Source organism: Borostomias antarcticus (assembly GCF_949987555.1).
Source record: "Borostomias antarcticus genome assembly, chromosome: 12".
Classification (NCBI taxonomy): Eukaryota; Metazoa; Chordata; class Actinopteri; order Stomiiformes; family Stomiidae; genus Borostomias; species Borostomias antarcticus.
Window position 1 is genome coordinate 23,697,142 of NC_140245.1, and position 13,868 is coordinate 23,711,009.

The following is a 13,868-nucleotide window of genomic DNA, read 5'->3' on the forward strand; positions in this document are numbered from 1 at the left end:
CTAAACCCCTCAACACTAATTAGAAGTCACACTCTGCACCGACAGGTTGGAGGCCCTTATGGTAAATGTCAAAGGTAAAACATCTTATTGGCCGAGCACTTGAGTCGAGCCCGCCAGCCAGTGTCTCCAGCGATGCGTGCACTCCATTAAAATACACCGGCTTCATGGACGGATTTTGTTTGAGCGGTTTCCCCCTCCCGCCGAATATGAGTGAGAAAAACGGTCTGGAATTCAATCCTGGTTTCGGTGTCTGCCAAAAAGCTCCTCTATTCCAGAAGCTCCTTCATTCAATTGGTCAAACAATTTCAGGGTGCTGTGAAAACCAAAACCTTTGCTTCCGATTCCCAAAAGTGCATCTTACATGCATACATACATTTAAGGTAAAGATACCTTATATAAATACTGCAATGCAGGTTGGGCTGAACCCTAGTCACAGCCTTTAGCTGCCTTGCATACTGTGAGGAGAATACTTGAGAAACAGCATGGCCGACAAAACAGTCTTCTCTCAATACAGCTCAGACAAGCAGCTTTGGCTGGCTACTCAGCAGCTGATGTGGAACAGAGAGAGACAGGCGGGAGGGAGGGGGTGGGCTTTGAGCTCTCAATGTGACTACGGTGGCATGATAACTGGTGCATGGCACAGTGCTAGAGGAAACAGCTGGAAGTCTGAGGAGCCCCAGGTAGAGCCATGGGCAAAAAGCTGACCATCCCACTCAATTACTACTTCCTGCTGTGGCAGGAAACAGCTAGCAGCAGTGCTGGCACACATCCAAATTATATTCACACAACCCTGGGTGTTAAATGACAATTCTGGACACTTCTCACAATTTTGAAAGTTCATTTCACTTCCTAAATTGAATTGAATCAAATTTCTTCTTCAAACCATCCCCGGTGGGTAGACTAATATGTTGAAACGGCACCGCCAGAGGATAGAAACTCTATTATAGAGAGTATAATCTTTAGCAGCTCCATCACTGTAGGGAAAAGCCCAACACACCAGTCAGAGAGACAGCCCTCAACACACACACACACACACACACACACACACACACACACACACACACACACACACACACACACACACACGCAATTTTCACCAAGAACTGGACATGCCCTATTTTATCCAGCCCCCCACAAGGCGGGAGATCACAGTGACACAGAAGGAAGGATAAAACACGCCATAACAAGCCATCAGATCAGCTGCTCACATGAGATCCTGTCTATCCATGTTTGAGCCACCACCCAGATAGCAAGCGGATGTGTAATGATTCTGGGCCATATATGGGCCAGAACTAAGCCACAAGGGCCAGATCTGACCTGTATATGGACCAGATCCGCTTCCTATCTGGGCAGTGAAGAGACCAGAGATGGGAAAGGAAAACAAAAAGATGGCCCCTATAGAAGATGACCTAGAGTAGCTAGCAGGGGGGGAAAAATCATCAATCTAAATTGCATAAAGAACAAAATTCAAGAACTTTCAATCACTTTTTCATATTGTGTCTGTGGACATGCTGAGGCACATGTAGGCGTACTGTACTGGACTGCGCCCGGACTGACATTCTGCGTTGAAAGGGTTCTGAAAACTCCTTTGTTGGCACGCTGTGCCTGTCCAATAGTCAACATGGACACAATGGACTCAAATAAAACCATCTGAAAATGTGAAAAGGAAACCTGTCTATAGTCCTTGTGTCAAAAAATGTAGTTTTGTACTGTATGATCCCGGAGGGCGAACGGCCGTGAATATGAGTGGTGCAAACCTTTTCTGCTATGAATTAATATACATAAACAGTAATAATGCCAATTAAGGGCTCAGCATGATCATTCACAGTCATGACAATCTGGAGTTACAGTCATTCATCAATCTAGAGTCTTCACAGGAAATCTACAATATAACCTGCCCATGTTTGGTCACAACCTTTCCTACCACCAAAATGCAGATTAGTCCCGTCCTACAGCCTACCAACTATGACGCTGTTTAAGCATTAGCCTAAAAAAAAGGTGAGATGTTATGCCTCCTTCCCAACATAATCAATTCTCCCTCTGTCCTTAACGCTAGGGAGATATATGGTAGGAGAATCTCCCATCCAGGTTTGTGAATCACCAATTTCATGGACAATTAAGTTTTTTGTTTGCAAAAAAACATAATGCAACCAAGTATGCTGTGTTTTACAGTTTATATAAAATGGATTCCTGCAGTAATATCTGTAAACCCATATGATACTGAAACAGGCTGTTCTCTTTAGAAAAGTAGGAGTTAAGAGGCATTTTTTTGCAACTAAAAAACTAGTCAAGTAGTTTTCCACGTCAGCGAACACAAAGACACAACACAACAACTGTTGTTTGTGATGTCTGGACAAGCTGGAGATGTTGCCATGGCGATTTTGACATTTCGTGTTTGTGCTCGGGAGCAGTTTACGGCGGAATCCCCAGCGCGCCGCTTAGTCAACAACAAGCCGACTCAACCGTGACAAGTTCTGTGTTGTGAAAACAAAAATAAAAAGCTCCCCTGGGTGGGGTTTATTTGTATCCCTGACACCCAGAGTTTGATATCCACGTGTGGGAATTACCGCCACGCCATGCTGCTCGCTGCTTTTTCGCTGCCTGTCGTCGATGTGCGGCGCGGGACCCTGGGGGGGATCGCCGAAGGACACGCCAGACTCGGCAGTCGAATGAGAGACGCCGCAGCGATCAACCGTCTAATATCCCTACAAAACAACTGTTGCTCCTGATGGTTCATACTGGGAAATGTGTTATCCCCTGGGTTTTCAATGGACTGGATGTGCCTAATCTTCGTTATATAACTGGCCATTACTTCCCAGATAGCAAGCGGATCAGGGCCATATACATATACAGGCCAGATCTGGCCCTTGTGGCTTAGTTCCGGCCCATGTATGGCCCAGAATCATTACACATCCGCTTGCTATCTGGGTTGAGCATTTACTGACATTGTGAACAGGCATCATTCCCTATCCGCTGGTAGGAATCAAATCTTGGTCAAATACTATTTGTGAATACTGCTAAATGCTTGGAAAGTAGGCTACTTGATTACACTTACTCAGTGTAGTAACACCAGTTGACCCTTCCTAAATAACTGTAATAATAAGTGCCAACTGTAAGTCAGCTTAGTCACCTGAATTACTAACAAATAAGTCACTGATAGGGCTGGGTTAAAATGGGCTCAAACGATTCTGAATGGATTCATGAATCCCCAAATCGATCTTTTATTTAATGAATGAATGAATACATGAAGGAATGAATAGTTCATTAATTCATTCAATGATTCATTCATTCATTCATTTTTGGGAAATCAGTATCGATACCCAGCCCTAGTATTGATGTGTTGCATAACTTGACAGTCATGTAATTAAGGTTACAGCTAAAAAACAAAACAAAACAGGTTTTAGTAACACTAACCGAATCGATATTGAATCGAATCAAATCGTGATAATCGATTCTGAACCTTGTGAATCGGAATCGAATCGATTCTTGAAATTCGAATCGATACCCAGCCCTAGTCACTGGACAAAGTGACTGTGGCAGGTATGGCAGTAATTGAGTTGACTCTTGTTCCCCAGACTCTCAATGAAAACGTGGGTTAGAAGCAGAACGGACTTCTCCTTCCCTGACCAACCCCCTCCACCACCACCACCACCTTCTCAATTACATCAGCACTTGGGAGCCATGGTCTTAATCCCTTTGAGTTCAGATGGATTACTTGTCACCTCTGGCCTTGTTTGTTGCTCCTACCACGGAGCTCTCTCTCTCTCTCTCTCTCCCTCTCTCTCTCTCTCTCTCTCTCTCTCTCTCTCTCTCTCTCTCCCTCTCTCTCTCTCCCTCTCTCTCTCCATCTCTCTCCCTCTCCCTCTCTCTCTCTCCCTCTCTCTCTCCCTCTCTCTCTCTCCCTCTCTCTCTCCCTCTCTCTCTCTCCCTCTCTCTCTCTCTCTCTCTCTCTCTCTCCCTCTCTCTCTCCCTCTCTCTCTCTCCCTCTCTCTCTCTCTCTCCCTCTCTCCCTCTCTCTCTCCCTCTCTCTCTCTCTCCCTCTCTCTCTCTCCCTCCCTCTCTCTCTCTCTCTCCCTCTCTCTCTCTCTCCCTCTCTCTCTCTCCCTCTCTCTCTCTCTCTCCCTCTCTCTCTCCCTCTCTCTCTCTCCCTCTCCCTCTCTCCCTCTCTCCCTGACCTGACACTCTGGTCTCTCGCTCACAGCCCCTTTGATTTCACCACTCACGCTGTGTCCTCTCTACTCCCCTCTCTCTCTCTATGCTTTCTCCTCCGGTCTCCCTCTCTACTCCCCCTCTCTCCTATTTCCTCTCTCCTTTCTCCCTTGCCCCTTCATTCCTCTTTCTCTCTCATCCTCTCTCTCTCTCTCTCTCAATCCCTCTCTTCCCCTAATCTCTTAACTCACATTCACAGCCTTCATTTAAACTTCTTCCTGTTATTCCAGAGTGTTGTGTATGTTTTTTTTTTGCAGGTCTGGAGAGGTTGGAAATCCTTAATCCCTCTTCCATTACCCATGTAGGGCCGGCATCTGATTGAAAAGTGAAAGCGCTCTGTGGCCGTCTCCCCCGTAAGCCGGCCCAGGGGCTTTTCACACAGCGTTGAACACACCCTATATGGAGTCGAGCAGAGCTTGGGGGGGGGGGGGGGGGGGGGGGGGGCTGCTCGCCATGTGTATTTCACACATGGATGCCTTAGAGAGGTTTGGCAGATTCTCCATGGCAACCCCCGGATATGCCTTTAATCCATCACATTCGACAGCGCCGAGAGATCGGACCGACAACATAGACTGTACTCCATCGCTTTTTGGGGGAACTCTTGGCGGTGAGAAAAAAAGGGAAATGTACGATAGAGAAGAAATCGATATATCTGACGTTGTCATTCTTCATTCGTCATCGTGTCGGTGTTATGATCGTGAATGTGGACAGTTCAACTATCAACCGTAATGTTTCTATTGTCTAAAGAGGGGGTGCCCAGATAGGAAGCGGATCAGGGCCATATACAGGCCAGATCTGGCACTTGTGGTTTAGTTCCGGCCCATATATGGCCCAGATCCGCTTGCTATCTGGGAGGGATGGGGGCTGCAAACTGACACAGACTGGTTCGTTCTTGTTTGAGTAACACCCTGTACAAAACAACACACACACACACACACACACACACACACACACACATTTCTAACCTCGCTCTCACACCTCATCAAATACTCTCTCTGAAGAGGGATGCTGGCTCCAGACCGGCTCTCTGCTGTGTTTTTGGCGCAGCCTGTTAATGCGCTTTGAAAAGAGCAACTCTGAAAGATCCCCGTCTGGCTCCGGCACTTGAACCAGGCCTGTGTTCAGCGTTCCCACACAGGAGTTCAGGTCTCTGTGTTCAGCGTTCCCACACAGGCGTTCAGGTCCCTGTGTTCAGCGTTCCCACACAGGCATTGAGGTCCCTGTGTTCAGCGTTCCCACACAGGCGTTCATGTCCCTGTGTTCAGCGTTCCCACACAGGCGTTCAGGTCCCTGTGTTCAGCGTTCCCACACAGGCGTTCAGGTCCCTGTGTTCAGCGTTCCCACACAGGCGTTCAGGTCCCTGTGTTCAGCGTTCCCACACAGGCGTTCAGGTCCCTGTGTTCAGCGTTCCCACACAGGCGTTCAGGTCCCTGTGTTCAACGTTCCCACACAGGCGTTGAGTTCCCCGTGTTCAACGTTCCCACACAGGCGTTCAGGTCTCTGTGTTCAGCGTTCCCACACAGGCGTTGAGTTCCCCGTGTTCAACGTTCCCACACACTCGTTGAGGTCCCTGTGTTCAGCGTTCCCACACAGGCGTTCAGGTCCCTGTGTTCAGCGTTCCCACACAGGCGTTCAGGTCCCTGTGTTCAACGTTCCCACACAGGCGTTGAGTTCCCCGTGTTCAACGTTCCCACACAGGCGTTCAGGTCTCTGTGTTCAGCGTTCCCACACAGGCGTTGAGTTCCCCGTGTTCAACGTTCCCACACACTCGTTGAGGTCCCTGTGTTCAGCGTTCCCACACAGGCGTTCAGGTCCCTGTGTTCAACGTTCCCACACAGGCGTTCAGGTCCCTGTGTTCAGCGTTCCCACACAGGCGTTCAGGTCTCTGTGTTCAATGTTCCCACACAGGCGTTCAGGTCCCTGGTGAGATTTCATTGTGCAGCGGTTCAGTGTGTGTCTGGAGGTTTAAGCAACACAGCGCTGGGAAGAAACACGTTAAGCATATTTTTTTGCGAGGTTAAAATCATACTAAACATTCGGCTTTCTTCCCAGATAGCAAGCGGATCTGGGCCATATATGGGCCGGAACTAAGCCGCAAGGGCCAGATGTGGCCTGCATATGGCCCTGATCCGCTTGCTATCTGGGCTGTGTTTACTTAACGACTGTTCAGACGCCCTATGTTTGTATGTCTCTCGGGAGGTTTTAGAGCTTAAAGCGTCACTACATTATCCAGTCCTCCAGCATGCTGATTAAATAAACTAATCTTTGATCACTTGAGAAAAGCCTCTCGCAATTACCAAGGGCTCCAATCCCAATCATCAGCGCATATATCTGACCAAAGTTCGAGTTTCAGACCACGAACCCCTCCGTTTAGTTCATTTCAGACCACAATCCCCTCTGCCTAATTAAGGTCAAGGTCAAGGTCAACTTTATTTATATAGCACATTTAAAATCAACCGAAGTTGCTTTACAGTATATAATAATATAATAAAATAAAAACAGACAGTAAATACAAACAATACTGAATATAAAAGTGCACCGTTTAAAACAATCATACCAGGGCCAGGGATGTATGGCTTAACTAGCCTCAGAAAGCCAGTGAAAACAGGTGAGTCTTAAGCTGTGATTTAAAAATGTCTAATTAAGCCGAAATCTAAACATGAGGCAGGATCTCGTTATTCCTGAGAAAGCAATGTTCAAGTGCAACTCTGTGATGCCACGAGGGATCCTGTCGCTGTACCCCTGAGAGCGTACCCCCTGAGTCCCTCGTTGAGACCACCCCCGGTCCGTCTCCAGTACAGCCCGCTGGTGTAAACAGTGCATCCTTAAAGGGCCACGGCACCGCGGTCCGAGGCAGACGCACGGAGGGAGGCGGGACTAAGCTGCAGCGCATGAGAACCGCCGCCTGTCAATCATGCAGCACTGAGGGAGGAGCTGTGAGTGATCAACACACACACACACACACACACACACACACATCTATATACATACACACATACACACACACACATCTATATACACACACGCACACCCACACACACATAAACACCACATACACACAGGTGCACGAACACCACACACACACACACACACACACACACAGGTGCACGAACACCACACACACACACACAGGTGCATAAACACCACACACACACACACACACACACACACACACACACACACACACACAGGTGCACGAACACCACACACACCTCTATATACATACACCTCTATATACATACACACACACATACACACACACATCTATATATATATACACACACACATCTATATACATACATGCACACACACACACACAGGTACACAAACACCACGCACACACACACACACATCTACAGTATAAACACACACACACACACACACACAAACACCACACACACACACACACACAAAGGTGTGCCTCAAGGGCAAATCTTGCTATGGGCTGACTGGCATGTAATGAACTGGTTGACAGTTGCTTTGACTGCATGAGCACAAGAGCAGAGGAGCTGCCGGAGACCTGGTCTATTTTAGCTGAGCTGTCAGCCAACCAGGCAGCTTTGAACACACAGTCCAGCTCTATTTCAAACTCACTCCACATATTTCAACCCCCCACTGCTTCTAAAAACACACAAACACACACACACACACCTCTATGAGCACCCCTCAGAACGCCTAATAAAGTCTACCCAGGCCATCTTGTGAATACCAAGGAGAAAGAGATTTTCACACACAAAACAGTATCTCCCCGTGCTAGTTTGAACACTCCAGAGTTCGCTGGCAGCCAAGGGCAAAGTAGCGCTCCTTATTGATGAACCTGACACTACGGCTAACCTCTAACTCAATCTGCAAGACTCTGCATACTCCTTCAATGCCCGTGGGGTATTTCAAATGCCCCGGAGAACAATAGCTACGATAACGTTGTGCCAGGCACAGCGGCGGCCATTATAATAGGGCCTGGTTCCTTTTCATTGAGTCTGATAGTCTGCACACTATCGCCGCAGGATCTACTTAAGGGAACTATAAACTGAGCTCATAGTTTTAAAAGACTTTGGCTTTTTTGTGTGTGTTATTTTATAACCGACTGTCGGGGACGAATGATGGATAACAATGAACAACGCGTGATTTTCTTTGGCAGCAGTGAACTTTTTGGGTTTGAAACTAGTAGACGTTTCAGAGTCCTTCTCACTCACAGCACAGTACCGGGCTCTTAGTGATTAAGACCCAGCATCTGATTCCGGTTCGGACCGGATGCGGAAGCGTCGTGAAGTGCGGCCGGTATACTTTCGGCGCCGCGTGTTACTGCGGCGAGCGTGCGCTTGAAGTGGAGAGGAGAGTCGCTCGGTTACCGGTGTGGAGAAAACGCACTTCTGGTGCGAACAGCCAGGCTCACGGCGCTGTCTCGTCCGGTCCGAACCCGGCGTTTAATCTCCTCTGGCCGCAGCGGTCCAACCGTCCCCAGCGGTACAACCGTCCCCAGCGGTACAACCGTCCCCTCCGCTACTCCGTCCCCGGCCACCTTGCCATCCCCTAACGTCAGCCACGGTCACGCCGAGTCCGATCCGGCGCCGCGGCGGGCCCAGCGTTCTCCTGCGCTGCTCCCGCTACGCCTTTTAAGCCCTCGTTAAAATAAAAACTACCGGTTCAGGCGGGCTCTTGAAGTGAAACGCCATGCTGTCTGTGATGTGAACGTCCTCCTGTTGTCTACTTCTCTGGTTTTGACAACTGTTGTCTCGTCTTTTACTCTGTAAAGGGCATCAAACTAATAAAATATGATTGTTTTCTTCTTCTTCTTCTTCTTCTTCTTCTTCTTCTTCGTCATCTTCTTCATCTTCTTCATCTTCTTCTTCTTCATCATCATCATCTTCTTCTTCATCATCTTCTACTTCTTCTTCTTATTATTATTATTATTATTACTATTAAAAGACAACAACAAGACAACAAAGGCATCTTATTGTCTATGAGATATTGAACTAGTTGCTAAGGTGAAAGGCCTCTTCACTACACTTCCCCATATTCAGGAGGGGCCTAAAAAAGAGCTTTTCAGTTTCACAACCGCCCACTCAGACAACCAAAGCCAGTGAGCTTTCGATTGGGAGGACGATAATACAGAGTAGAGCTAGATTGAACTTAACATTTGATGAATTGTTAATTTCCTGCACTCTCCATAGCTCGTCTGCACACAGACGAAAAAAGGAGACTCATTCCTCCCTCTAGATAATCTGACTCGACCGCTAGGCGGACAGAGCATTCAAAGTAATAACTTCATGTAAATTGGAGCTGCGGATTTGTCAAACTCAAGTATGTTGTGGCCAGAACCGTCGTACCGACACAGCGTTTGATGGAGGAATCGGTATTCATAGAAACTCTGCTATCACCTGACGCCTGATGTGTTCTGCGTCTCAGTACGAGGTGCTCTGTGTGAGTGTTGCTTATTAGTTACAACCGAGTGCTTTCTCAGTCCCACCTCCCGAGGGCTATAGCTATGCCAGATGTTTTTTATGCAAAGGTTATTCGGAGACATTAAATATCCAATTACACATTGTGGAAGGCGTCATGCGTATTCTAACGAGGGCGGTTTGATCACCTCTCCACAGTCTTCTAAAGCCATGCTCAAGCTGAGTTGGGTATAATACAGTTTGAGGTGGTCAAAACAGGCGGAATGTGGTCAAGAACAGAAGTATTTGCAATACAATGGTCTTGCATGCGCATTAACAAATGACTTGGTTTGTGTGGCCATGGTCAACCCAAGTTGAACTGAATTTGAATTCCATTGGAAATGGAATGGAGGCTAGCCACATTAGCAGAAAAACACATGTGGTTCTTGCTTTAACACGATATTCACCCCCTGGGCAAAAGAACTCGGTAACTGACGGTAGTTACTGACGGTAATTACTGACGGTATAACTGACGGCAATTACAGGAGGATACACATTACTGTAGGTTTTTCAAACTGTGAGAAAACAATTTGTGATGAAAGACTTATTAATAATGGCCAGTACACAAGCAGTGCAACATTGGACCCAGAGAGAGATCAAAAACTCCAGCTGTAATACTTAATGTGTTGTTAAGGGTTCTATTCTGTGTATCCATTGTGAACTGTTCTAGGTAAAATGCCAAGCATGGAACAGCATGAAAAATACTGAATCACTTACCAGCTACAGCATACTGTGAATGGCAGCAAAGATGCTAAGATTCAAATACATGCATTTACTGGACAAATCAATTCCGTTCACTAACCTAATATCTAGTTTCATATTCCCAAGGTCTGTGTCATAGTAATGGAAGCAAATACATGTCATTCAATAGCCTGGCTATGAACAAATTGGTCTGACTGGCAGCACACACACACACACACACACACACCTACACACACACACCTACACACACACACACATCACAAACACACACACACACACATACATACACACACACTCATCACAAACACACACACAAACACATACACAGACCTATACACACACACCTACACACACATCAAAAATACACACACACACACACATACACACTCATCACAAACACACACACACACACAAACACACACCTATACACACACACCTACACACACATCACAAACACACATACACACACACATGACAAACACACACTCACAAACACACACACATAAACACACACACACACACTTATCACAAACACACACACACAAACACACACACACACACACACACACTCATCACACACACAAACACACACACACACACACACACACACACACACACTATACACACACACACCACGGCCATGATCAAAGTGTTTTCATCCAGCTCTGACATTTAGATGTGCACACTCCCTGATTTTCATCCCTCACAGTGATGAAACAGGAGGCGAGTGGACAGACAAGAGATCCGTGGCGTTCAATCAGCTGATCTACAGTACTGAGCTCACCAGCACCTGGACTGCTTATTAAACACCCAGCCCTCCTACTACACCTGCCAAAGACACCGCCTGCCACCTGCACCCGCGAGTTTCACAAGGATCCCAGATAGCAAGCGGATGTGGAATGATTCTGGGCCATATATGGGCCGGAACTAAGCCACAAGGGCCAGATCTGGCCTGTATATGGCCCAGATCCGCTTGCTATCTGGGATGCTAGAGTCAACGACGGGGAAATGTTTCGTAGAGCCAGAGAGCCACGTTGGGACCGCATCAGTTGGTATGGATGCCAGCAGAGGACATTCTAAGTGAGACTCGACGGATATTGAACGCCAATCTAAACATCTATCATCAATCAACATCATTAGGCCAAGGGGATATTCTTGTGGTCCAAGGATGTCATTTAGGTTTGAAAGCGTCGGACAGGGCTGTTTCAGCATGGCAGCAGGAGAACCTGGGCTGGGGTTTCCTAGAGGCAACGTAGCGCTACCCAGATGCCTCTGGGAAACTCAGCCCTGGACATTCGGAGCAGAGGACATTTGAGATGTAATAATTCAATCATAATATGAAAAATAAAGTTTTCAACCAGATGAGGATGTCTGTGAAAATTGTAGGCGCATCTGGACAGATACACACACATACAGGTAGTGTAAACACATCACACACACACACGCACACACACCAGTAAAAGATGACAGACCTATTACAGCTGCTGTGGCTTTAGCAACACTGTGATGCAGAGAAAACGGCTGCCTTTAGAACTATTTGTTTGGTATGATACAATAAGGAAGAATTGGCAGTATAGCCTCTAACATTATTCTCTCCTTTCTCCTGGAACAGACGGCTCCCAGCTAATCTGCTTCGCTGGTCTCACCACAAATGAGATTACTACTACACAACAGATAATGGAATCCTTATCTGTGGTGTGCCAAAGAGTGTGAATTAAAGCTAAGCTATTCGTAGCCATGAGCAGTTTTTTGCACACACACACGCGCGCACGCACACACACACACACACACACACACACACACACACACTCAGATACACAAAATCCATACTGAATGTAGCCGCGCTGAGTGTGTAGAGCCCCCTACTGGTGAAGACTTCACTATGAACCAAATCTGATTATGTTTTACTTGTGAAGACGCACCAGTTGCACGCTACGCCTTTTGGTAGATGCAACAGGTAGGCTACTTGGAGCTTACTCGAAGGAGGAAAACTTCAAAACCTTAAATTCCACTCCAGTGTATAAAGTCACTGACGTAAAGACACGTTGGACTAAAAGGCTGATATGACTGTTACGCAGACGTTTTGCTTTTTCTACAGTATTACAGTAGAGAACAATGATTTCTCTTGGTTTTGTGAAAACATATTGATGGTCTAGCCTATTTGGGTACCGGTATTATCCCTGGTCTACAATGGTGAATTGGCTGATATCAGTGAAGCTGAAAAGGAGAGTGACTTGAAAATATGAAATGCACCTGCCAAAACTCAAGGGTTATGTCAAGGACTTATGATTCATATTTGGTCCAACTGCGGAGGCATAGGCCTACTGTTGTCTGGGCGTAGCCAGGCTATCATTTAAATAACATTATAATAGGCTATTCCACGACCAAAAAAAAAGCCAAACGTGTTTTAGACTAGAGTTCCCTCCAAAGAGGAAGCAACAAGTTGAGTCGTACATTTGGTATTTGAGACTACAAGAATCACTGCATTGAGACATCTGTTGGCTAGAACCCAGCACTTTATAGACGTCTGCATAATGGTAATTACCTGTGTAAAGAAAAAAAAATCATTATAGCTATCGTTACAATAGTAATCATTGATGTCTTCTAATTTGCTTTCAATGCAACGTGTTGATTGATCAATACTTCTCAATTAATGGGGATGTTTTGCTCGTGCAGTCATCAAGTGACTAAACAAACTGAAAGATTTTCTCTGGGCCGAATAAAAAGGTGAGGTATATTGGGGAAATTGCAGTACACGGACTGCTGGCTATAACTGAACACATTGTGAATTCTTTGAGTGGGCTGCACAGTGTAGAGTAGGGGAGACATAATTATGGAAACATGTTCAAGAAGCAGCCAGACGGATCAGATTCTCGACTCACCTGATATTTCTTGGTGAGGAACATTGACAAGGCTGAACCCTTTGGCGGTGTACGCCTGTCTAACCTCACTGCAGCTCCGCGCCTTGCTATCACCCCCAAATGACAGGGACAGCACGGAGAAAGTGCACAAGACGACCCGCACCCTCCACATCGCACACATGAGGAATATCCTGGTGAACGTTTTTGGCAATGAATAATATCTGTTGACTAATTCCAAACGGCTGGACAATCCGCGGTGGAAGGGGTCTGCGACGGTCCGTTGTGTCTACTTTATCCTGCTGCAGAATGTCAAATATTTATCAACCAAAAATCACACTTCACTCTATGTACATCCACCTCGTAGCAGACTGTCTTATCCTCCACGTCGGAACAAGAGCGCACAGAGTCCAAAACACCTAGACTCTGCTAAATCCGTAGTAAGAAACGGCACCTTGTGCTCCCTGTTCATACAACTTCTCTCAAACACACAGGACCTCTGTATTTCTGTCAACGGGAGGAAAGCAGAAATCCAGTGAAGATACACATCGAGTCACCAAGTGAGAGTGCCAGGCAAAACATGGAGTGGAGTAGCTTGTGCACTTTCATCCAGACGCGCGCGTTGCGCGGGGGCTGAGCTGTTTAGCATGTTCCATAAATG

General features: G+C 46.6%; 1 protein-coding gene across 1 annotated transcript in view; it reads right to left on the reverse strand.

The window, feature by feature from the left end:
* gpc6a (glypican 6a) overlaps positions 1 to 13,391 on the reverse strand; it is a gene marked incomplete at both ends in the record, with an annotated part of 128,691 nt that extends 115,300 nt beyond the window's left edge. The window contains one exon of the mRNA XM_084446525.1: positions 13,232 to 13,391. Within this exon, the coding sequence (XP_084302651.1) occupies positions 13,232 to 13,391 (160 nt within the window). The remainder of the gene's footprint in view (positions 1 to 13,231) is intronic.
* Between the last annotated feature and the right edge of the window lie 477 nt (positions 13,392 to 13,868).